Raw genomic sequence first — 25,603 nt, forward strand, 5'->3', positions numbered from 1 at the left:
TGGTAGAGAAATTAACATTAAATTATCTGGCAACAGCTCTGGTGGACATTCCTGCAGTCAGTATGCCAATTGCACGCTCCCTCAAAACTTTAGACATCTGTGGCATTGTGTTGTGTGACAAAACTGCACATTTTAGACTGGCCTTTTATTGTCTACAGCACAAGGTGCACCTGTGTAATGATCATGCTGTTTAATCAGCTTCTTGATATGCCACACCTGTCAGGTGGATGGATTTTCTTGGCAAAAGTGAAATGCTCACTAACAGCGATGTAAACAAATTTGTGCACCAAATTTGAGAGAAATACGCTTTTTTGTGCGTATGGAAAATGTCTGGGATCTTTTATTTCAGCTCATGAAACATGGGACCGACACTTTACATGTAGCATTTATATTTTTGTTCAGTGTAAGTTGCCCATAAAGAATCCATAACTTACAGTCACATACTGGATGCATGCTTTCATTGGCATCTTAGCAACTAGTTTGCAACATCTTTAGAACAGATGTCTCTGTTACTCACTCCCCTTATGTCCCCTTATTATGAATCTATCTCTGTCCCTCCTCTTCCTTCAATGTGCCGCTTCCCTTCTCTCTCCTTATGTCTGTTCTTCTGTTTGTCTGTCTGTCTGTCTGTCTGTCTGTCTGTCTGTCTGTCTGCCTGCCTGCCTGCCTGCCTGCCTGTCTGTCTGAGAGCCTAACTACTCCAGCCAGGACCCTCTGCACCTCGGCTCAGATTCCTCCATTACCCATCAGCCCCTAATACAGTAGTAAGGGGATACTGAGGACTTTAGTAATGCATCCTTGTGTCAATAACCTACCAGCTCCACAGTAATGGGCTGTGAACGGTCTGAAAGAGGAGGCTTGATGAAGATCTATGGGCTCTGTTTGTAATGTCTAGACACCAGTCTATTCCAACATAATGGTCTCTCCCTTGGGACCTGGTTTAGATGTGGGTCTGTTTGGTGATGTTGGCACAGGCTTTCTCTAAACCTAAGCCTGTGTATACTAGACTAGACCAGCCACTCATAGGACTCCTTGCTTTCTCAAACATCAGTGGCTGAGATGGATGAAATCAGGTTACTGTTGGAAAATGGTCCCCTTCAACAGCATGCATTGGGTTGTATTTCATTTATTAATTCATTCATTATTTACATAATATTTTGACCTATGTGGCTATAATATGCTGAATGCATAACATAATATGGGGATGTTGTCATTGGTCTTACCTGTGTGCCGTCAGGACCAATCAGATCCAGAGCTCCCATCGTACTGTACAGGAAGCGGATAATCTTCTGGAAGTTGTCGTCTCCGATGCTCCAAGAGCCGTCCACCAAGAAGACCAGGTCAGCTTTGGCTGCCTTACAGACTGGGGAGCGAGGGAGGGAAATGAGATATGGAACTAGGTTAGAGAGGAATTCCAAACACAGAGACAGAAGCCTCAACTCTTCAGTCTCATTACAACAGGCCAGCTGGTAAGCCTCTCAACTCTTCAGTTTCTATAACAACAGGCCAGCTGGTAAGCCTCAACTCTTCAGTCTCTATAACAACAGGCCAGCTGGTAAGCCTCTCAACTATTCAGTCTCATTACAACAGGCCAGCTGGTAAGCCTCAACTCTTCAGTCTCTATAACAACAGGCCAGCTGGTAAGCCTCTCAACTATTCAGTCTCATTACAACAGGCCAGCTGGTAAGCCTCAACTCTTCAGTCTCTATAACAACAGGCCAGCTGGTAAGCCTCTCAACTATTCAGTCTCATTACAACAGGCCAGCTGGTAAGCCTCTCAACTCTTCAGTCTCATTACAACAGGCCAGCTGGTAAGCCTCAACTCTTCAGTCTCTATAACAACAGGCCAGCTGGTAAGCCTCTCAACTCTTCAGTCTCATTACAACAGGCCGGCTGGTAAGCCTCAACTCTTTAGTCTCATTACAACAGGCCAGCTGGTAAGCATCACAACTCTTCAGTCTCTATAACAACAGGCCAGCTGGTAAGCATCACAACTCTTCAGTCTCTATAACAACAGGCCAGCTGGTAAGCCTCTCAACTATTCAGTTTCATTACAACAGGCCAGCTGGTAAGCCTCTCAACTATTCAGTCTCATTACAACAGGCCAGCTGGTAAGCCTCTCAACTCTTCAGTCTCATTACAACAGGCCAGCTGGTAAGCCTCAACTCTTCAGTCTCTATAACAACAGGCCAGCTGGTAAGCCTCTCAACTCTTCAGTCTCATTACAACAGGCCGGCTGGTAAGCCTCAACTCTTTAGTCTCATTACAACAGGCCAGCTGGTAAGCATCACAACTCTTCAGTCTCTATAACAACAGGCCAGCTGGTAAGCCTCTCAACTATTCAGTCTCATTACAACAGGCCAGCTGGTAAGCCTCTCAACTATTCAGTCTCATTACAACAGGCCAGCTGGTAAGCCTCTCAACTATTCAGTCTCATTACAACAGGCCAGCTGGTAAGCCTCTCAACTCTTCAGTCTCATTACAACAGGCCAGCTGGTGGTGAGTGGTGATGAACTATCCAACTATCTGTCTCTCCGTCTTCTCCAGAAGCTTTATCTACTTACTACTACACAGAGACAGATACGACTTTCCTTCTTGCTAATGAAAGGTCCAATGCAGCCATTTTTATCTCAATTTCAAATAATTTCTGGGTAACAACTAAGTCCCTTACTGTGATTATTTTCAATTAAAATGGTCAACAAAAAAAATACACAAAATTGCTTCTTAGCAAAGACCAATTTCTCAAGCAATAATTTTGCTAGGACTGTCTGGGAGTGGTCTGAGTGGGGAGGGGAAAACTGAAAACTAGCTGTTATTGGCAGAGAGGTTTGGAACTCTCTTTCTTATTGGTCTATTAACTAATTTACCGTCTGGTGATGTCACAAAGCAGGCCAAAACTCCATCCCACTAAAACAGGCTGTCTTTTCAAAAAAGCTCTTGTACTAAAAGGGCTTTATCATAACTTTCACAATTTCACAGTATTATTCCAACCTCATAGTCTGGAAATATATATTAAAAAAAACAAGGAAATCACATTTTTTTTACTGCGCTGTGCCTTTAATATCCAGTTACTGTATTCTCCGGCCATATACAGACCTCAGCCAGACTGGGAGCAGATTGATCTCTCAGAATGTGAGGAATGACTAGAGCTGGCCAGTCTCTCAGACAGTTAGCTGACACAGATTTAGCCAGTTCTCCAATGCTAGGAAGAAGTATAGCGTGTGTAGAGGAATGACAAGAGAAATGTCTGGCCTGGTTGATCTTTATTTAAACAAGCCAGATAGTTAGAATTATAACCTTAAATTGACTGGTACAAACCTCTAGAGGTGGGAGAAATGTGTTTACTCTTAAGTGCTTAGAATTATAGCAGAGTTCTTAGAATGATGGGAGAGTTCTTAAGGGAAGGTTCTTATGGCAGGGTTCTAATCAAACCGCACAGGAAGTATCGACAAGATGGGAGGAAGGCTTGATACACGGCCAGGCAGCAGTGCATCATGGGGTGATAGAAGTGTGCAAGGCTCTTTCTCAATTTGTCTTTCATCGATTTCATCGATTCCTCCCATCCTCTGTCCTCGCCTCCTTCACAAAACGCATTGGAGAAGTTCCAAGGTCCCGCCCATCGGACCTTCTCCTCCAATGCGATTGAGAAGAAGTTGGGGACTTCTGACTTCTCCTATTATTAGGAGCTAGAGATAATATCCAAAATGCAATATTCAACTAATCCCCCCCCCACTGAAAAAAACCAACCTTGAGAACTTTGCTGAGAATACACGGATAAAAGCTGAATATGTTTTCATTATGATGCTGTAAAAAATAATGTTCTTATTTCTTATTTAATTCACCCTGTGCAGAACTTATGCTTATCTAAAATCTGATGATTATGGACCAGGACTTAAACCCCCCAGGGGGCTGTCTGCCTATAATATTTGGTAGTGTGTATATGAAGGTCAGCAAAGGAGAGGAGGAAGCAAAGCTTCAGCTAATGTAATAACTAATGTATGCAGATGCTATGTAAATATGCACAGGATGGAGCTGCTGCTTGTCTGAGACACACTGCAAATGTTTGATAAAGATGCTGGATACTCCCCAAGACAGAAGACTTTTAAAAAGTTGTATTTATCTCCAAAAACTCTTCTTCAGCTGAAAAATTACAACTAAGTACCGGCACTTGTTTGGTGATCGTATAATGTGGTTCATTTGGTATGAAAGTTAGTCATATTTATAGCTGTGGTACCTCAGCGTGCTGAAGTAAAGGTGAGCTGTCATCAGAGATGTAGTGTGGGTTTGAGAAAGGTCACACTATGCTGGGAACAGCAGGGGGAGAGGAAGGTGGACACTGGCAGATAGGGGTGTTGGTGTGTGTGTGTGTGTGTGTGTGTGTGTGTGTGTGTGTGTGTGTGTGTGTGTGTGTGTGTGTGTGTGTGTGTGCGTGCGCGCGTGCGTGCGGACACACAGTGGCAGTTCTCTCTTACCTTCCTTGGCGGGCGGTATGGTCGGTAGGGGGGGTGACGTGGGGGGTGGTGTCGGTGGCTGGGTGGGGGCAGGAACTAAAACACACAGAGAGACAAGCACATAAATCATCACGGTACATCCATCACACCTCTGTATCCACACACACACACACACACACACACACACACACACACACACACACACACACACACACACACACACACACACACACACACACACACACACACACACACACACCTGCCAGTGTCCACCTACTTCACTCCTGCTGTCCCCAAACGATCCCTCTCTTTTGGATAAGGCAGGGAGGTTTTGCTGTGATGAGTGATGGTAGCGAAACTGTCTATTTTTAACAGCAGCAGCGGTAGCAGCAGCCTTGTAAAGTCCTCCAGGGAGAACTGCTATCTGTATTTCTGACACTGAGTGAGCATCTCCTGTCCCTAAACAGACCAGTTCCCCTCCACCTCGTTGCCTTGCCAATGGGCTGCATCATTAGCCTGCTATTATCGTTTCTAAGTGACACTCGTGCTGTAGGGACTGACACTGTATCCTAAATTACACCCTATTCCCGTTACATATGTAGGGAGTAGGCTGCCATTTGGGATGCATCCTAAGGGGAGGTGAAATTTGTTGTGACTGGTGCTTCGGCCCACAGGCAGAGAGCAGCTATTTAATTAACCAGACAAAAGGAGAGAAAGCATGCTTTGTCTTCACTGAGCTGAGGTGATCTACAGGCCAGTCAGTCGCTAGGTTACAACAACCATTCAAGGTAATGGGAACAAGGCTGCTATCTGCGGGCGATTGCACGGGCTGGACGAACGCTGGAATGATCTGTTCTATGGTGGATCTATGGCTGCCCACTGCTTTCAGCCTCACATGATTGACTCTTCCGTTTCAATGGGGTTACATACAGTATGAAATCTCATCTTCATTTCTACAGCCAATAAATCCAATCCAATGTTCATAGCTGGTAATTCTTAATTGGTAGTTCTACTCCCATAAGATATATTTTGAGTGAAGTTGACACCTAGGTGTTGTGTCCATGATGAGAGTGTTGAGGTAAGTTGGTACATACGTGTTGTGTCCATGATGAGAGTGTTGAGGTAAGTTGGTACATACGTGTTGTGTCCATGATGAGAGTGTTGAGGTAAGTTGGTACATACGTGTTGTGTCCATGATGAGAGTGTTGAGGTAAGTTGGTACATACGTGTTGTGTCCATGATGAGAGTGTTGAGGTAAGTTGGTACATACGTGTTGTGTCCATGATGAGAGTGTTGAGGTAAGTTGGTACATACGTGTTGTGTCCATGATGAGAGTGTTGAGGTAAGTTGGTACATACGTGTTGTGTCCATGATGAGAGTGTTGAGGTAAGTTGGTACATACGTGTTGTATCCATGATGAGAGTGTTGAGGTAAGTTGGTACATACGTGTTGTATCCATGATGAGAGTGTTGAGGTAAGTTGGTACATACGTGTTGTGTCCATGATGAGAGTGTTGAGGTAAGTTGGTACATACGTGTTGTGTCCATGATGAGAGTGTTGAGGTAAGTTGGTACATACGTGTAGTAGTGATGGTGGTAACAGCAGGCCCCTCCATGTCTTGTAGCTGGGTGGAAACACTGATCTGATACTGGCTGTTAGGAGTCAGACCATAGAAACACTGTCTAGACGCAGAGCCTCCAACACTCACTTCCTGCTTCTGGCCATCTGGAGAGACAACAACAACAACAACAATTAACCTTCACAACCAGAGATGCAACATACTGTTAAATACAGATATGAATAGAATTACAACATGGTCCTTCCAGACAGATTCCTTAGTCTAGATGTCAGAGAGGCATGGCTCTTCTATTTAATACATTTCTATCTGAATGTCCCACAACCCACTGAACACAGCCCTGGTGAAACCTGGTTACAGAACGGAACAGAAATATCTGTTTAAATAGATTTATCTGTTAGAACAGAGTTCTATGGAAGAACAGCGTTCTATGGAAGAACAGAGTTCTATGGAAGAACAGAGTTCTATGAAAGAACAGCGTTCTATGGAAGAACAGCGTTCTATGGAAGAACAGTGTTCTATGAAAGAACAGCGTTCTATGGAAGAACAGCATTCTATGGAAGAACAGCGTTCTATGGAAGAACAGAGTTCTATGAAAGAACAGAGTTCTATGAAAGAACAGCGTTCTATGGAAGAACAGCGTTCTATGGAAGAACAGCGTTCTATGGAAGAACAGCGTTCTATGGAAGAACAGTGTGGACCTCTAATGTCAGCATCATTGAAGGAAAGACAGAGTGAACTGACTAATGGTGTCCATTCATCAACTTCATTATTGCAATTATTTTCCAAAGGTGTGTTCTTGCCAAAATAAATGACATCGAGACTCTGCCACGTCGGATGCAACCTTTTTTTGAAAAAGGTTTTCAGCAGCTGAAACATCTTTAAATCAAATCAGATTTTATTTGTCACATGCGCCGAATACAACAGGCGTGAAATGCTTACTTACAAGTCCTTAACCAACAATGCAGTTCAAGAAATAGAGTTAAGAAAATATTTACTAAATAAAATAAAGTAAAAAATAAAATAAAAATAACACAATAAAATAACAATAACAAGGCTATTGTCACACCCTGGCTCTGGGACTCATTATGTTGAGCCAGGGTGTGTTCATTTCTATGTGTGTATTTCTATGTTGGTGTTCATTCTAGTTTGTTGTATTCTATGTTTGCCTGAGTGACTCCCAATCAGAGGCAACGAGTGTCAGCTGTTGGCTGGTTGTCTCTGATTGGGAGCCATATTTAAACTGTATGTTTTCCCTTTGTGGTTGTGGGTTTTTGTTCCGTGTTCGGTCATTGATACCGTGGACGTCACGAGTCGTTTCTTGTTTTGTGTTTAAACTTTAACTAATTAAAGTATGTTTGTTCATCACGCTGCGCCTTGGTCTGTTCCATATGACGATCGTGACAGAAAAACCCACCATGCAACGACCAAGCAGCGTGTCCAGGGGCAGCCCTTGGGGTGGACATGGGAGGAAGCGCCGGGAAAGGCCCTGGCGAAAGAGGAGCAGCGTGTCCAGGAGCAGGCAGCCTGGACATGGGAGGAGATATTGGACGGTAAAGGGTCCTGGACTTGGGGGGAAATCCTGGCCGGGATGGATCGCCGGCCATGGAGTGAGACAGTGGAGAGGCGACGGAGAGAGGAGCAACGGCGTGATCAGGGTCGTCGTCGGACGGTCGTGAGGCAACCCCAGAAATTTTTTAGGGGGGGGCACACGGCATGGACGACGGGGCTGACGGAGGAGAAAAGGGGGCGGATCCAGAAGGCCACCAGGCCAGGGGTTCACCGCCCTGTACGTCCTGTGCGGATGCCTCACACAGAGTGTGTGAGGGTAGGCATTCAGCCAGGACGGGTGGTGGCCGCTCTTCACTCCAGGCCTCCTATCCGTCTCCACAGCCCGGTTCGGCCTGTCCCTGCTCCACGCACCAAGCCTACGGTGTGCGTCGCCAGCCCAGCCCGGCCTGTCCCTGCTCCACGCACCAAGCCTACGGTGTGCGTCGCCAGCCCAGCCCGGCCTGTCCCTGCTCCACGCACCAAGCCTACGGTGTGCGTCGCCAGCCCAGTCCGGCCTGTCCCTGCTCCACGCACCAAGCCTACGGTGTGCGTCGCCAGCCCAGTCCGGCCTGTCCCTGCTCCACGCACCAAGCCTACGGTGTGCGTCGACAGCCCAGCCCGGCCTGTTCCTGCTCCACGCACCAAGCCTACGGTGTGCGTCGCCAGCCCAGTCCGGCCTGTCCCTGCTCCACGCACCAAGCCTACGGTGTGCGTCGCCAGCCCAGTCCGGCCTGTCCCTGCTCCACGCACCAAGCCTACGGTGTGCGTCGACAGCCCGGTCCGGCCTGTTCCTGCCACCCGCACCAAGCCTACGGTGTGCGTCGCCAGCCCAGTCCGGCCTGTCCCTGCTCCACGCACCAAGCCTACAGTGTGCGTCGACAGCCCGGTCCGGCCTGTTCCTGCCACCCGCACCAAGTCTACGGTGCGCGTCGCCAGCCCGACCCGGCCTGTTCCTGCCACCCGCACCAAGTCTACGGTGCGCGTCGCCAGCCCGACCCGGCCTGTTCCTGCCACTCGCACCAAACCTACGGTGCGCGTCGCCAGCCCGGTCCGGCCTGTTCCTGCCACTCGCACTAAGCCAGGGGTGCGAGAAGTCAGCCTGGTAAGGCCCGTTCCTTCTCCACGCACCAAGCCAGGGGTGCGAGTCGTCAGCCTGGTAAGGCCCGTTCCTCCTCCACGCATCAAGCCAGGGGTGCGCGTCGTCAGCCTGGTAAGGCCCGTTCCTCCTCCACGCACCAAGCCAGGGGTGCGAGTCGACAGCCTGGTAAGGATCGCTCCTGTTAAGTCCAGTCCTGCTCCAGCCGGCGGGGCCAGACTTGACCAGGGGTACTATGGGGGGTGTATTGGAGGGTGGTGGTCAAGGCCGGAGCCAGAACCGCCGCCGAGGAGGTATGCCCGCCCAGCCCTCCCCTGGTTTGTTTAGTTGAGGCGCGGTCGCAGTCCGCGCCTTTAGGGGGGGGTACTGTCACACCCTGGCTCTGGGACTCATTATGTTGAGCCAGGGTGTGTTCATTTCTATGTGTGTATTTCTATGTTGGTCTTCATTCTAGTTTGTTGTATTCTATGTTTGCCTGAGTGACTCCCAATCAGAGGCAACGAGTGTCAGCTGTTGGCTGGTTGTCTCTGATTGGGAGCCATATTTAAACTGTATGTTTTCCCTTTGTGGTTGTGGGTTTTTGTTCCGTGTTCAGTCATTGATACCGTGGACGTCACGAGTCGTTTCTTTTTTTCTGTTTAAACTTTAACTAATTAAAGTATGTTTGTTCATCACGCTGCGCCTTGGTCTGTTCCATATGACGATCGTGACAGCTATATACAGGGGGTACCGGTACAGAGTCAATGTGCGGGGGTACAGGTTAGTGGAGGTAATTTGTACATGTAGGTAGGGGCAAAGTGACTATGCATAGATAATAAACAGTGAGTATGATCTTGAAGCAGCCAGTTGAGGCAAACACACACACGCACGCACGCATGAACACGCGCACACACATACAAACACACCATTCCTGTGGAATTAATATGATCTGTGGCTCCTGCAGTCAGATATCCTGGGCCACTGATCTGTACGTGACTCAGTCAGTCAGAATCAGAACAGAGGACAATAGAGCTAAATAATCTGAAACTCTGCCTTCTAGATTTTTCTCTGGCTGCTCCTGGATTCTAAATTCTAATTCCTCAAATCTCTCCTTCCAGGGATTTCCTTCCTCTGTCTGTCTCTCTGTCTGTCTGGGATAGAGGCAGTACTTTGTCTGCATCTCAAATGGCACCCTATTCCCTATATAGTGCAGTACTTTTGATCAGAGCCCTACGGGCCATGGTCTTAGCTAGCCGGAGCTGAATAACAAAAAGGATACACAGATTTGTATTTTCTTTCATTTCGAAAATAAATGCTGACCAGGAGGAATTTTAAAAATGATAATAACTTCTCTGAATTATGTTATATCAGGGATATTGTGTCTCTGCATCCCATTTACAGAAGGATATTTATGAGGGTTCTGCTTTCCCATCAAGATGGTTCCAAGTAATAATGGCCAGGAATAGGGACCACAGAAACACTAATCCAATAATGGGATAAACCAAATATGTACCAGAGTGCTATGACTGCTGATTCCTGAGCTAAACAACTGGGTGGGACGTTTTCACTGAAATACCCTTTTTAAAGCCCAGCTATGTGGAAGATGGTCTGAAGTCTTGGCTACAACATCAACCCACCCCAGCAAATACCACTATCCTTATTATACAGTAGGTATTTGATTCAACCAGTGCATTTTTTGGTCGTCACATATCTGGGCAGAAATAGCGATTTCCTCAATATTAACCAGTTGCCATGAAGTGTAAAACGGATCATTATTAGATAATTATTAGCTAAACGTTACAAAGACTGACTTCTTTAAATTACATGAATTGCTATAAGCCTACTACACTCCTTGTATACTTGCAATGGACTCCAGAGAGAATAAACACACACACAGCTGATCCCTACACACACCAAACCCTTGTCAGACATACAGGTAGCATGGATCGACAGTAAAACACAGGGTAAACAACATAATGGTTATTATGCTATGAAAGTTGTTGTTGCTCTCCCACTAACCACACAGAGCTGAATACAACCTGCCATGCTGTCACTAACCACACAGAGCTGAACACAACCTGCCATGCTGTCACTAACCACACAGAGCTGAACACAACCTGCCATGCTGTCACTAACCACACAGAGCTGAACACAACCTGCCATGCTGTCACTAGCCACACAGAGCTGAACACAACCTGCCATGCTGTCATTAACCACACAGAGCTGAACACAACCTGCCATGCTGTCACTAACCACACAGAGCTGAACACAACCTGCCATGCTGTCACTAACCACACAGAGCTGAACACAACCTGCCATGCTGTCACTAACCACACAGAGCTGAACACAACCTGCCATGCTGTCATTAACCACACAGAGCTGAATACAACCTGCCATGCTGTCATTAACCACACAGAGCTGAATACAACCTGCCATGCTGTCATTAACCACACAGAGCTGAACACAACCTGCCATGCTGTCACTAACCACACAGAGCTGAATACAACCTGCCATGCTGTCATTAACCACACAGAGCTGAATACAACCTGCCATGCTGTCACTAACCACACAGAGCTGAACACAACCTGCCATGCTGTCACTAACCACACAGAGCTGAATACAACCTGCCATGCTGTCATTAACCACACAGAGCTGAACACAACCTGCCATGCTGTCATTAACCACACAGAGCTGAATACAACCTGCCATGCTGTCACTAACCACACAGAGCTGAACACAACCTGCCATGCTGTCACTAACCACACAGAGCTGAACACAACCTGCCATGCTGTCACTAACCACACAGAGCTGAATACAACCTGCCATGCTGTCACTAACCACACAGAGCTGAACACAACCTGCCATGCTGTCACTAACCACACAGAGCTGAACACAACCTGCCATGCTGTCACTAACCACACAGAGCTGAATACAACCTGCCATGCTGTCACTAACCACACAGAGCTGAATACAACCTGCCATGCTGTCATTAACCACACAGAGCTGAACACAACCTGCCATGCTGTCACTAACCACACAGAGCTGAACACAACCTGCCATGCTGTCACTAACCACACAGAGCTGAATACAACCTGCCATGCTGTCATTAACCACACAGAGCTGAATACAACCTGCCATGCTGTCATTAACCACACAGAGCTGAATACAACCTGCCATGCTGTCATTAACCACACAGAGCTGAATACAACCTGCCATGCTGTCACTAACCACACAGAGCTGAACACAACCTGCCATGCTGTCACTAACCACACAGAGCTGAATACAACCTGCCATGCTGTCATTAACCACACAGAGCTGAATACAACCTGCCATGCTGTCATTAACCACACAGAGCTGAACACAACCTGCCATGCTGTCATTAACCACACAGAGCTGAATACAACCTGCCATGCTGTCATTAACCACACAGAGCTGAATACAACCTGCCATGCTGTCATTAACCACACAGAGCTGAATACAACCTGCCATGCTGTCACTAACCACACAGAGCTGAACACAACCTGCCATTCTGTCATTAACCACACAGAGCTGAATACAACCTGCCATGCTGTCACTAACCACACAGAGCTGAACACAACCTGCCATGCTGTCACTAACCACACAGAGCTGAATACAACCTGCCATGCTGTCATTAACCACACAGAGCTGAATACAACCTGCCATGCTGTCACTAACCACACAGAGCTGAACACAACCTGCCATGCTGTCACTAACCACACAGAGCTGAACACAACCTGCCATGCTGTCACTAACCACACAGAGCTGAACACAACCTGCCATGCTGTCACTAACCACACAGAGCTGAACACAACCTGCCATGCTGTCACTAACCACACAGAGCTGAACACAACCTGCCATGCTGTCATTAACCACACAGAGCTGAATACAACCTGCCATGCTGTCATTAACCACACAGAGCTGAATACAACCTGCCATGCTGTCACTAACCACACAGAGCTGAACACAACCTGCCATGCTGTCACTAACCACACAGAGCTGAACACAACCTGCCATGCTGTCATTAACCACACAGAGCTGAACACAACCTGCCATGCTGTCACTAACCACACAGAGCTGAACACAACCTGCCATGCTGTCATTAACCACACAGAGCTGAACACAACCTGCCATGCTGTCACTAACCACACAGAGCTGAACACAACCTGCCATGCTGTCATTAACCACACAGAGCTGAATACAACCTGCCATGCTGTCACTAACCACACAGAGCTGAACACAACCTGCCATGCTGTCACTAACCACACAGAGCTGAACACAACCTGCCATGCTGTCATTAACCACACAGAGCTGAATACAACCTGCCATGCTGTCATTAACCACACAGCGCTGAATACAACCTGCCATGCTGTCACTAACCACACAGAGCTGAACACAACCTGCCATGCTGTCACTAACCACACAGAGCTGAACACAACCTGCCATGCTGTCATTAACCACACAGAGCTGAACACAACCTGCCATGCTGTCACTAACCACACAGAGCTGAACACAACCTGCCATGCTGTCATTAACCACACAGAGCTGAACACAACCTGCCATGCTGTCACTAACCACACAGAGCTGAATACAACCTGCCATGCTGTCATTAACCACACAGCACATTACTACTGTATACCTGCCATGCTGTCACTAACCACACAGCACATTACTACTGTATACCTGCCTAGCTGTCAATCAACTGTGCTATAATATCAGTGAGTTATGAGATATAACTAATGCCAGAGAGACCCAGACGTAGCACGTTAAGGCGTAGGGAAGGACTAGAGGCAGGATCTGGTTTTAATATTTGAACAGATCTCAAATCTCCTGTGTTTAGAGACAGAAACGGAGAGAGAGAGAGAGAGAGAGAGAGAGAGAGGAGCTGAGGATTTGGTGGATTTGAAGATTAGCTCCTGTGTGAGGTTCGGGGAGATGGAAATAGGCAATACAAGAGAAAAGAGTGAAAGTCCTTAAAGCTTGTTGCTAAGAAGTGGCATAGCAACACTGTCAGAGCACGGGAGTAAAACAACCACTCTTTATGTCCATGATAACACCCTATGGCATTTAAAGACTACATAATGGTTTCATCCTCTTCCTATGTCCAAGTCCAGGTGAAAGACATGTGCATTAAACTATAACATGTCAGAGAAGGGCTAGTCAAAAAGCCCCAACCATCTCAGTAAGCTATACTATAGATAGACTATAGAGTTTGTAAAAGAGAAGTGCTACTCACTGAGCGGAGACTCGATGACCACCCTGTAGAGGTTAGCCTGGCGATGGGGCTGCCACTGGGCACACAAACTGGACATCATCACCTGGTATGTGTTCAGGTTGGTCACGCCCAGGTACACTGAGGAGAGAGAGAGAGAGAGAGAGAGAGAGAGAGAGAGAGAGAGAGAGAGAGAGAGAGAGAGAGAGAGAGAGAGAGAGAGAGAGAGAGAGAGAGAGAGAGAGAGAGAGAGAGAGAGAGAGAGAGAGAGAGAGAGAGAGAGAGAGAGAGAGAGAGAGAGAGAGAGAGAGAGAGAGAGAGAGAGAGAGAGAGAGGAGAAGAGAGAGAGAGAGAGAGAGAGAGAGAGAGAGAGAGAGAGAGAGAGAGAGAGACAGAGAGAGACAGAGAGAGAGAGAGAGAGAGAGAGAGAGAGAGAGAGAGAGAGAGAGACATAGGGGGACAGAGAGAGAGAGAGAGGTAGAGAGAGAGAGAGAGAGAGAGAGAGAAGAGAGAGAGAGAGAGAGAGAGAGACATAGGGGGACAGAGAGAGAGAGAGAGATTTGATCAACAAAATCACAAGGACAGAAGAACATCACCATCACCATTACCCTCACATAATCATAATCACATCAAATCACATCACAATCACATCAAATCACATCACAATCATGATCCCACCACATCACTACCTACAGTAACATCATGAAGGAACTGAACCCAACACCTGACAGAGAATTGCTATCTGTCAACCTAGCTAATCACATTGACAGATAAAGAGCAGGAAGCTGGTATTATTGATAACGTGTCATAATGAAGCACAATCAATCCAGCTGTGTAGGCACGTGTCTTTAAGGAATTCATTTAATCCACTCAGCTAATCAACTCATTCTGATTTATGGGAAGAATCAATGAACACATAACATTTGTCCAACTTCTGAGTCCTATCCAACTCTCATTTGTTATCAAAGGAAAGAAAGGCTATTCATCTTAGTGATTAAATAGTATATGACGTTTTGATAGAGAGCAATAAAGTTAAAATCTATTCCCCCAATCTTTATGAAAGCTGTTAGGAACCGTAAACAATAGACAGACTGAAACAGTCCCTGGTAACTTCTCTATTCCCCACAACAACAAACTAATATTTGAAATGATAATTCATGATTTCATTTTAGAGGAGCAATGCAATCACAGAAGTTGTTTCCATCTGATTTACACAAATTACACAGTAGACGTTGCTTTCTCCAAACAACATGAATCATATAGTTAATAATCTGATCAAGTAGAATATAGATTTCTAGAGTAGAACGACAGCATGTAACTCTATAAAATCAAAGAGCTATGACACAGCTGTCAGATTAGGACACATCCCGTACACATCGGATTCACATTCTACAACTACTATATCTATACAGATTGTTTACCTCTTCCAAAAGGGGAAAGTCATAAAAACACATGGCAGTTGGATTATCTTTCTTCCTTGTGAATAATGTATGTGACAGCCTTTGGATTTGTTCTAAATGGCACCCTATCCCCTATTGTAACACCCTGGCTCTGGGACTCTATATGTTGAGCCAGGGTGTGTTCTTTCTATGTGTTATATTTCTATGTTGGGAGTTCTAGTTGTGTTTATTTCTATGTTGGCTAGAGTGACTCCCAATCAGAGGCAACGAGTGTCAGCTGGGGCTGGTTGTCTCTGATTGGGAGCCATATTTAAACTGTCTGTTTTTCCCTTTGTGTTTGTGGGTTCTTGTTCCGTGTTGGTCTATGTTACCTAGGATGTTACGAGTCGTTTGTTGTTTTTGTTTACTGTCCGTGTTTATCGCTAATGATAAATAAACATGTTCGTTCATCACGCTGCGCCTTGGTCCTCCTCTCTTAACGACGATCGTGACACCTATAGAGTACACTACTTTTGACCAGAGCCATATGGGTGCACTATATAGGGAATAAGGTGCTGTTTGGGATACAACCTTTAACTTCCTTATATAAGTCTGTATTAATGAGCCGTCTGTATGCATGGACAGACAGCCTCTCTGCCACACAAACCCATGGAAGAGAAGAGACTAAAAAAACTGGGTAAAATTGAGCTATTGTTGCATTTAATTATTTAAAGGTCCAATTAAAATGGATGAAAATGCATGAAATATTGATACAAATCTTTTGTGGTGAATATGCAGATATAATTATAAATCAAGCGTGAGGAGATGAACTACTGCACAGTATGTTTGGAGTGAAAGAGAGACTGCAACGCATCATAAAAGTCATTTGTGTCACGAGCTAAAGTTCCTCTCTCTATAATGGAATAGCTGCCTTGTGCACTATGTCACAGCAGGGGGGTGTCCACTCAGAGCCACATAGAGATGTGCTGCATACATTTAATGCTCAGTATATATCAATTCATTCATTATTAATTCATTTTTCCATTTATTCATTCATTCATTGTACATGTATACAAATTGAAGACATATTGCTCTGGGTCCACCTTCCCATTATGGAGTGGCTAGTGGATTTGCAGTATGTCCTGGTTCTGCCAGTTGAGAAGAGATATTATCTCCACATCCACATTATTGTGTATGGGTGGTCCTCTGTAGCTCAGCTGGTAGAGCACGGCGCTTGTAACGCCAAGGTAGTGGGTTCGAGGTAGTGGGGACCACCCATACACAAAAAAAAATAAAATAATGTATGCACGCATGACTGTAAGTCGCTTTGGATAAAAGCGTCTGCTAAATGGCATATTATTATTATTATTATTATCTCAACCCTGTGTGTCTGCTGTCTCTGGAACATCTCGTCTGACTGAGCTCAGATGAAAACACTGCTCTTCTCAGGTAGTCACACAACAGGATTCGTGATGTGACGCTCTGACGACAGCCAGAAGGACTTTATGAAAAAGACAATCTATTTTACTTTTGAGGAGAAAAGCTCAAAAGCATGTATTACATTACGATGCACCTGCTGATATCACATTTATATGCAAAGGGATATTTCCCTGACTGTCTGTCTGAATGTTTGATATTCTCAGCTGTCCGTCAGGGTGGTGAAATCCTCTTCAACAAACAAAGAGAATCTGATGTTATCAGCAATAATGTAATGCAAACATAATACAAAGCTATGTATTAATCTACTTTAAAGCTTATTCTCCAGTGGTGTTGCATTATGGTGATGAATAACATGTATTTTTACAAACTGATTCAGAGGAGCAGACATACACTATATATACAAAGGTATGTGGACGCCCCTTTCAAATTAGTGGATTCGGCAATTTCAGCCACACCCGTTGCTGACGGGTGTACACAGCCATGCAATCTCCATAGACAAACATTGGCAGTAGAATGGCCCGTACTGAAGAACTCATTGACTTTCAACGTGGCACCGTCATAGGATGCCACCTTTCCAACAAGTCAGTTCGTCAAATTTCTGCCCTGCTAGAGCTGCCCCGGTCAACTGTAAGTGCTGTTATTGTGAAGTGGAAACGTCTAGTAGCAACGAGGCTCAGCCGCAAAGTGGTTGGCCACTCAAGCTCACAGAACGGGACCGCTGAGTGCTGAAGCACGTAGCGCGTAAAATGTGTCTGTCCTCAGTTGCAACCCTCACTACCGAGTTCCAAACTGCCTCTGGAAGCAATGTCAGCACAAGAACTGTTCGTCGGGAGCTTCATGAAATGGGGTTCCATGGCAGCCGTACACAAGCCTAAGATCACCATGCGCAATGCCACGCGTCGGCTGGAGTGGTGTAAAGCTCAGCGCCATTGGACTCTGGAGCAGTGGAAACGTGTTCTCTGGAGTGATGAATCACGCTTCACCATCTGGCAGTCCGACGGACAAATCTGTGTTTAAGATTTCCCTTTTCTGGAACTAAGGGGCCTAGCCCGAACCATGAAAAACAGCCCCAGACCAGGATGCCAGGAGAACGCTACCTGCCCCAATGCATAGTGCCAACATTAAAGTTTGGTGGTGGAGGAATAATGGTCTGGGGCTGGTTTTCATGGTTCGTGCTAGGCCCCTTAGTTCCAGTGAAGGGAAATCTTAACGCTACAGCATACAATGACATTCTAGACGATTCTGTGCTTCCAACTTTGTGGCAACAGTTTGGGGAAGGCCCTTTGTCACGCCCTGGCTCGGGGGACTCTCGTATGTTGAGCCAGGGTGTTAGTTTCTATGTTTTGTGTGGGTCTAGGTTATTGTATTTCTTTGTTTGAGTGACTCCCAATCAGAGGTAACGAGTGTCAGCTGTTGGCTCGTTGTCTCTGATTGGGAGCCATATTTAACTATCTGTCTTTCACGTTGTGTTTGTGGTTTCTTGTTCATTTCGGTTTGTGTGAAACTGTAGACGTCACGTTATCGTTTATTATTTTGATCGTGTGATCAGTTATATAATAAAGATGTTCGCATTCAACGCTGCGCATTGGTCCTCTATGTATGACGATTGTGACAGAAGAAACCACCAAGATGGGACCAAGCAGCGTGTCCAGGAGCCATCGCCAGGGAGATCCCTCACAGATCTCCTTCGCCTCCTGGACTGGGTCAAGCCGAGTGAGGAAGAGAAGGGCTTGACGTTATGGCAGAAGGGCGAGAGGCTGGCGAGGGACATGGAGACCTGGGCCACGGGTAGGAGAGACGCCCCGAAAATTTTTAGGGGGGGGCTCACGACGTCGGACCAGCAGGAGGCCGCGATAGAGCGGTCCAGTGGGTTGCCGGAGAAGGCCGCCGGGTTAAGGGGGCCACTGGTAGAAGAGGGGATGGAAGGTATAGAGGCACGGCGAGAGGTACTGGCGTGTGTTGCCAGTCCGGTCCGGCCCGTTCCAGATCCAGGTGTAGAGCCAGTGGTGTGTGTCCCCAGTACGGTCCGGTCTATTCCTGCTCCCCGCACCGAACCTGCGGTGCGCGTCGCCAGCCCAGTCCGGCCCATTCCTGCTCCCCGCATCAAGTCTGTGGTGCGTCTCGTCAGCCCGGCTCTGCCCGTTCCTGCTCCCCGCACCAGGTCTGTGGTGCGCGTCGCCAGCCCAGTCCGGCCCATTCCTGCTCCCCGCATCAAGCCTGTGGTGCGTCTCGTCAGCCCGGCTCTGCCCGTTCCTGCTCTCCGCACCAGGTCGGTGGTGCGCGTCGCCAGCCCGGTCCGGCCCATTCCTGCTCCCAGCACCAAGTCTGTGGGGCGTTTCGTCAGCCCTGTCCGGCCCGCTCCTGCTCCCCACACCAAGCCAGTGGGGTGCGTCGTCAGTGCAGCACGGCCCGTGCCTGTTCCCCACACCAAGCCAGTGGTGTGCGTCGTCGGTCCGGCACGGCACGTGCCTGTTCCACTGGAGCCGGATCCGCCGCCTAGGCGGAGTGCCCACCCGGTCCCTCCCCTGTTGTGTTTCGTTGGCGCGGTCGGAGTCCGCGCCTTTAGGGGGGGGTACTGTCACGCCCTGGCTCGGGGGACTCTCGTATGTTGAGCCAGGGTGTTAGTTTCTATGTTTTGTGTGGGTCTAGGTTATTGTATTTCTTTGTTTGAGTGACTCCCAATCAGAGGTAACGAGTGTCAGCTGTTGGCTCGTTGTCTCTGATTGGGAGCCATATTTAACTATCTGTCTTTCACGTTGTGTTTGTGGTTTCTTGTTCATTTCGGTTTGTGTGAAACTGTAGACGTCACGTTATCGTTTATTATTTTGATCGTGTGATCAGTTATATAATAAAGATGTTCGCATTCAACGCTGCGCATTGGTCCTCTATGTATGACGATCGTGACACCCTTTCCTGTTTCAGCATGACAATGTCCCCGTGCACAAAGCGAGGTCCATATAGAAACAGTTTGTCGAGATCGGTATGGAAGATCTTGACTGGCCTACACAGAGCCCTGACCTCAACCCCATCGAACACCTTTGGGATGAATTGGAACGCCGACTGCGAGCCAGGCCTAATCGCCCAACATCAGTGCCCGACCTCACTAATGCTCTTGTGGCTGAATGGAAGCAAGTCCCCGCAGCAATGTTCCAACAACATGTAGTGGAAAGCCTTCCCAGAAGAGTGGATGCTGTTATAGCAGCAAAGGGGGGACCAACTCCATATTAATGCCCATGATTTTGGAATGAGATGTTCGACGAGCAGGTGTCCACATACTACTTCACTTTGACAACAAACATTTAACATCTCATCCAAAGTGGCTGCTTGGTATTGGCAGTTGAAAGGAAGGGAAGTATCATATTCAACACTTGACCCTAACATTCTCTTTGTTGTGGTCTTGACTTGAAACTGCAACAGGAGTCTACCTAAACTACCTTAACATCATTCACCATCCCTTACAGGTATTGGTGGTGTGTGTGTGTGTGTGTGTGTGTGTGTGTGTGTGTGTGTGTGTGTGTGTGTGTGTGTGTGTGTGTGTGTGTGTGTGTGTGTGTGAGGGGTTCGCTGGATCCTGTGGTGTAGGAGGTGATGACACACACACACACACACACACACACACAGGGTCAACAACACACACACACACACACACAAGGTCAACAACACACACACACAAACACATGCATTCACCCACACAACCTGACCAAGAGAGGCAATATATGTTACATGTTTTGGCGGTGCCCTGGAGTGGTTGGCTGGATCCCGTGGTGTAGGAAGCGATGACCTTCACACTGTACTCAGTGTCACTCCGCAGGTTCAGGATCAGCATGGTGTTGACGTCGTCTCCCACAAAGGTCTCCAGAGCTGACCCCGGCACTGTAGGAAACACACAGACTGGCTCAGCAACACACATAGAGATACACACACGTATCATGTTGCACCAACAATTTCAACCAAATGTATTTGAGGACAGTCTGGCCAATGAGGAGGAAGGGAGGCGCTGGCACAGAGAAGAGAAGGAGGATGGAACATTCTGGCACGTCTACCACCGCGCTCCCCGTCTCCGGTGCTTCACCTGCCACCATCGTTACGCGCACCTGCGCTTAATTATGGGACTCACCTGGACTCCATCGCGTCATTGATTACCTCCCCTATATCTGTCACTCCCTCAGGTTCATTCCCCAGTCAGCACTGATGTTTGTTGTGTTTCTCATGTCCAGACGCTGTTCTGTGTTTATTTATTTATTAAACCCTGTACCTCGTCTCCCAGCGTCTGCGTTACACATTTCCTGTAGTGAGAGTAATCAACTCTCCAGTAACAGAACAGACAGAGGGGAGAGCCCCCTGTTCCTCTTGTTGTAGAAGGCATTCAATCTAGGTGGAGGACCCATTTCTCTGGACCACAGGGCAATTTACACAGCTTCTAATAGAAAGCAGAGGCTCACACAGTCACAAGGATGACACCCAAATGGCAACCTATTTCCTATGTAGTGCACTATGGATCCTGGTCAAAAGTAGTGCACTATATAGGGAATAGGGTGCCTTTTCGGACACTGCAGCCACAGACTCTTTCTTCTTTCTGTTCTCATGTAGTTTTCTTCATGTAGAAAACAGAGCTGAGGGATATTTCCCCACACTTTGTGTTACACCCACATCAAGCCTTCTGTTTACCATGGAAAAGACTTGAGACAATTGACTAAATAATGGTGTTTAAAAGACTGTCTGAGACGGCAGACAGAATAATGGTAATTAAAAGACTGTCTGAGACGGTAGACAAAATAATGGTGTTTAAAAGACTGTCTGAGATGGATTATTATAACATTATATAGCATTATTATAGCATTGTAACCGGTGTGTATTGTAACATGTGTATTGTAATGTGTATATTGTAACATGGGTGTATTGTACTATGTGTGCATTGTAACATGTGTGTATTGTAACATGTGTATTATAACATGTGTATTGTAACATGTGTGTATTTTTGACATATGTGTATTGTAACATGTGTGTATTGTAACATGTGTGTATTGTAACATGTATATTGTACCATGTGTGTATTGTAACATGTGTGTATTGTAACAGGTGTGTACGTACCAGTGGTGGGTTGGTAGACTACCCTGAAGCCCATGGTGGGAGAAGGAGGCGTGTCCCAGGTGATGCGGAAGCGGCTGAACCACTCCTCAGACACCCTCAGGTTGCTAGGTGCTGAGAGGGGCACTGACAAAACAAGAGTAGTAGAGAAACTGGCACTTATACACTGTGGTTTATGGTACACCGGTAACGATGCAGTTCAAAAAGATTGGTAGAGAAACTGTCACTTATACACTGTGGTTTACGGTAAACTGGTGAAGCTGCAGTTCAAAAAGATTGGTAGAGAAACTGTCACTTATACACTGTGGTTTACGGTAAACTGGTGAAGCTGCAGTTCAAAAAGATTGGTAGAGAAACTGTCGCTTATACACTGTGGTTCACTGTAAACTGTTAGGCTGCAGTCAGTTCTTATGGTAATGGACAATATACAAACCACAGATTCCATCCATCCAAAACATTTAGAGTTATTAAAGTCATCTGTATGTGTGATTTATGAACTATTGGGTTTTACAAGGTTTGGGGTTTCATTTGGAATACAAGCTGGCCAAAGCCAAAGGGACTACTCTGCTCTCCACTTTAAAAACATATTTGAGTTATATTCACTTTGGCATTTTAATTTTAATTGTAAAGAGGAGACAATCCTAGACCGCACTACTTTTGGCCTGAGCCTTATGATCCCTGCAGCGGTACTCAAGTACTACTTGAGAAGGTCCAGTCACACAGATTTCCTAGTTGGCAAAGTTCCGGATGGATATTGTCATTTATCAGCGTAGTAACAAACCCCAACCTCGCATCCCATGCAACCCTAAACAGCTCAAACTGTTCACACCCTTCTTGTTGGCAGAGAGAAAAAATGTGATTTGTAAAGCTCATTTCCTGCAATTCTACACATTATGCCACGGAGCGAAGGAAAAATGTAGCAGTTTTAAAGCTAATTTCCTGCAATTCTACACATTATGCCACGGAGCGAAGGAAAAATGTAGCAGTTTTAAAGCTAATATCCTGCAATTCTACACATTATGCCACGGAGCGAAGGAAAAATTTACCAGTTTTAAAGCTAATTTCCTGCTATTCTACACATTATGCCACGGAGCGAAGGCAAAATGTAGCAGTTTTAAAGCTAATTTCCTGCTATTCTACACATTTTCCATGTCTTATGTGTGTTCATATGATACCAGGAGTCGAAACCCAGACCAATATTTTTATTTATATATTTTTAGTCGAGACCCGCGGTCCGTATTGGCCCAGTTCTGGGTCCGGATCTGGCCCGCGGTCCGTATTGACCCAGTTCTGGGTCCGGATCCGGCCCGCGGTCCGTATTGACCCAGTTCTGGGGTCGGATCCGACCCGCGGTCCGTATTGACCCAGTTCTGGGGCCGGATCCGGCCCGCGGTCCGTATTGACCCAGTTCTGGGTCCGGATCCGGCCCGTGGTCCGTATTGACCCAGTTCTGGGTCCGGATCCGGCCCGCGGTCCACCTGTTGAGTATGACTGATGTAGCGAATAGGATGCCATGGAAGCTTCGCCAACTATTGGTAGAGTGTTTCATAACTCAGCCAATGATGTTGAGCTGAGTGTACATAATCAATTACAGCATGAGGAAGTGTTTTAGTGGCTCATTACTGAGAGCAGAATGGCTGTATGATTATGAATGGCCTTTCATTAAGCTTATTAATGGACATGATCAATAACTGTCATCTGTCCATTTACACCGACCTCAGAGTGTGACGACAGGGAACCGACACACAGGGAACATTTGCCACCTGCTGTAACTAGTCTAACAGAGGTGTTTCAGTGAACCTACTGTGATTGGTATCTAGATGGATAACCCTCCTCAAGAAAATGCCTACGACTTAATTTTTATTGTATTGATTTTATTATAAAGTCTTCAGGATGCCCCGCCCACATGGAGTCATGCATCGTTAGGACATCTACTTTGTGCATGACACAAGTCATTTTTCCAATCCTGTCTCAGCGCTCTACGGACAATTCCTTCGACCTCTGACATGCACTGTCAACTGTGGGACCTTATATAGACAGGTGTGTGCCTTTCCAAATCATGTCCAATCAATTGAATTTACCACAGGTGGACTCTAATCAAGTTGTAGAAACATCTCAAGGATGATCAATGGAAACAGGATGCACCTGAGCTCAATTTCGAGTCTCATAGCAAAGGGTCTGAATACTTATGTAAATAAGGTATTTCTGTTTTTTATTTGTAATACATTTGCAAACATTTTAAAAAAACTATTTTCGCATTGTCATTATGGGGTATTGTGTGTAGATTGATGAGGAAAATGTTTTTTTTAATCCATTTTAAAATAAGGCTGTAACGTAACAAAATGTGGAAAAAGTGAAGGGGTCTGAATACAGAATACCTCTAGACATAGCTGACTAGAGCTCTCTATATAGATACAGATGACTAGAGCTCTATATATAGATACAGGTGACTACAGCTCTATATAGACACAGGTGACTAGAGCTCTATATATAGATACAGGTGACTACAGCTTTATATAGACACAGGTGACTACAGCTTTATATAGACACAGGTGACTACAGCTCTATATAGACACAGGTGACTACAGCTCTATATATAGACACAGGTGACTAGAGCTCTATATATAGACACAGGTGACTAGAGCTCTATATATAGACACAGGTGACTACAGCTTTATATAGACACAGGTGACTACAGCTCTATATAGACACAGGTGACTACAGCTCTATATATAGATACAGGTCACTACAGCTCTATATAGACACAGGTGACTACAGCTCTATATATAGACACAGGTGACTACAGCTCTATATAGACACAGGTGACTAGAGCTCTATATATAGACAAAGGTGACTAGAGCTCTATATATAGACACAGGTGACTACAGCTCTATATATAGACAAAGGTGACTAGAGCTCTATATATAGACACAGGTGACTACAGCTCTATATATAGACACAGGTGACTAGAGCTCTATATATAGACACAGGTGACTAGAGCTCTATATAGACACAGGTGACTACAGCTCTATATATAGACACAGGTGACTAGAGCTCTATATATAGACAAAGGTGACTAGAGTTCTATATATAGACACAGGTGACTAGAGCTCTATATATAGACACAGGTTACTAGAGTTATATATATAGACACAGGTAACTACAGCTCTATATATAGACACAGGTGACTAGAGCTCTATATATAGACACAGGTGACTAGAGTTCTATATATAGACACAGGTAACTACAGCTCTATATATAGACACAGGTGACTAGAGCTCTATATATAGACACAGGTGACTACAGCTCTATATAGATACAGGTGACTACAGCTTTATATAGACACAGGTGACCAGGGCTCTATATATAGACACAGGTGACTAGAGCTCTATATATAGATACAGGTGACTACAGCTTTATATAGACACAGGTGACCAGGGCTCTATATATAGATACAGGTGACTAGAGCTCTATATATAGACACAGGTGACTACAGCTCTATATAGACACAGGTGACTACAGCTCTATATATAGACACAGGTGACTACAGCTCTATATATAGATACAGGTGACTAGAGCTCTCTATATAGATACAGGTGACTACAGCTCTATATATAGATACAGGTGACTACAGCTTTATATAGACACAGGTGACTAGAGCTCTATATATAGATACAGGTGACTACAGCTCTATATACAGTGAGGGAAAAAAGTATTTGATCCCCTGCTGATTTTGTGCGTTTGCCCACTGACAAAGACATGATCAGTCTATAATTTTAATGGTAGGTTTATTTGAACAGTGAGAGACAGAAT

General features: G+C 45.9%; 1 protein-coding gene across 1 annotated transcript in view; it reads right to left on the reverse strand.

Moving 5' to 3' along the window:
• LOC311122284 (collagen alpha-1(XIV) chain-like) overlaps window positions 1–25,603 on the reverse strand; it is a gene marked incomplete at its 3' end in the record, with an annotated part of 121,090 nt that overhangs the window by 62,108 nt on the left and 33,379 nt on the right. Inside the window, exons 16-21 of the mRNA XM_084196671.1 lie at window positions 21,794–21,916; window positions 20,426–20,575; window positions 13,908–14,024; window positions 6,030–6,176; window positions 4,473–4,547; window positions 1,224–1,363 (exon numbers count right to left, since the gene is read on the reverse strand). Coding sequence (XP_084052797.1) covers window positions 1,224–1,363; window positions 4,473–4,547; window positions 6,030–6,176; window positions 13,908–14,024; window positions 20,426–20,575; window positions 21,794–21,916 — 752 coding nt within the window. The remainder of the gene's footprint in view (window positions 1–1,223; window positions 1,364–4,472; window positions 4,548–6,029; window positions 6,177–13,907; window positions 14,025–20,425; window positions 20,576–21,793; window positions 21,917–25,603) is intronic.

The sequence above is a fragment of the Coregonus lavaretus genome, assembly GCF_964263955.1.
Source record: "Coregonus lavaretus genome assembly, contig: HAP1_SCAFFOLD_1344, whole genome shotgun sequence".
Classification (NCBI taxonomy): domain Eukaryota; kingdom Metazoa; phylum Chordata; class Actinopteri; order Salmoniformes; family Salmonidae; genus Coregonus; species Coregonus lavaretus.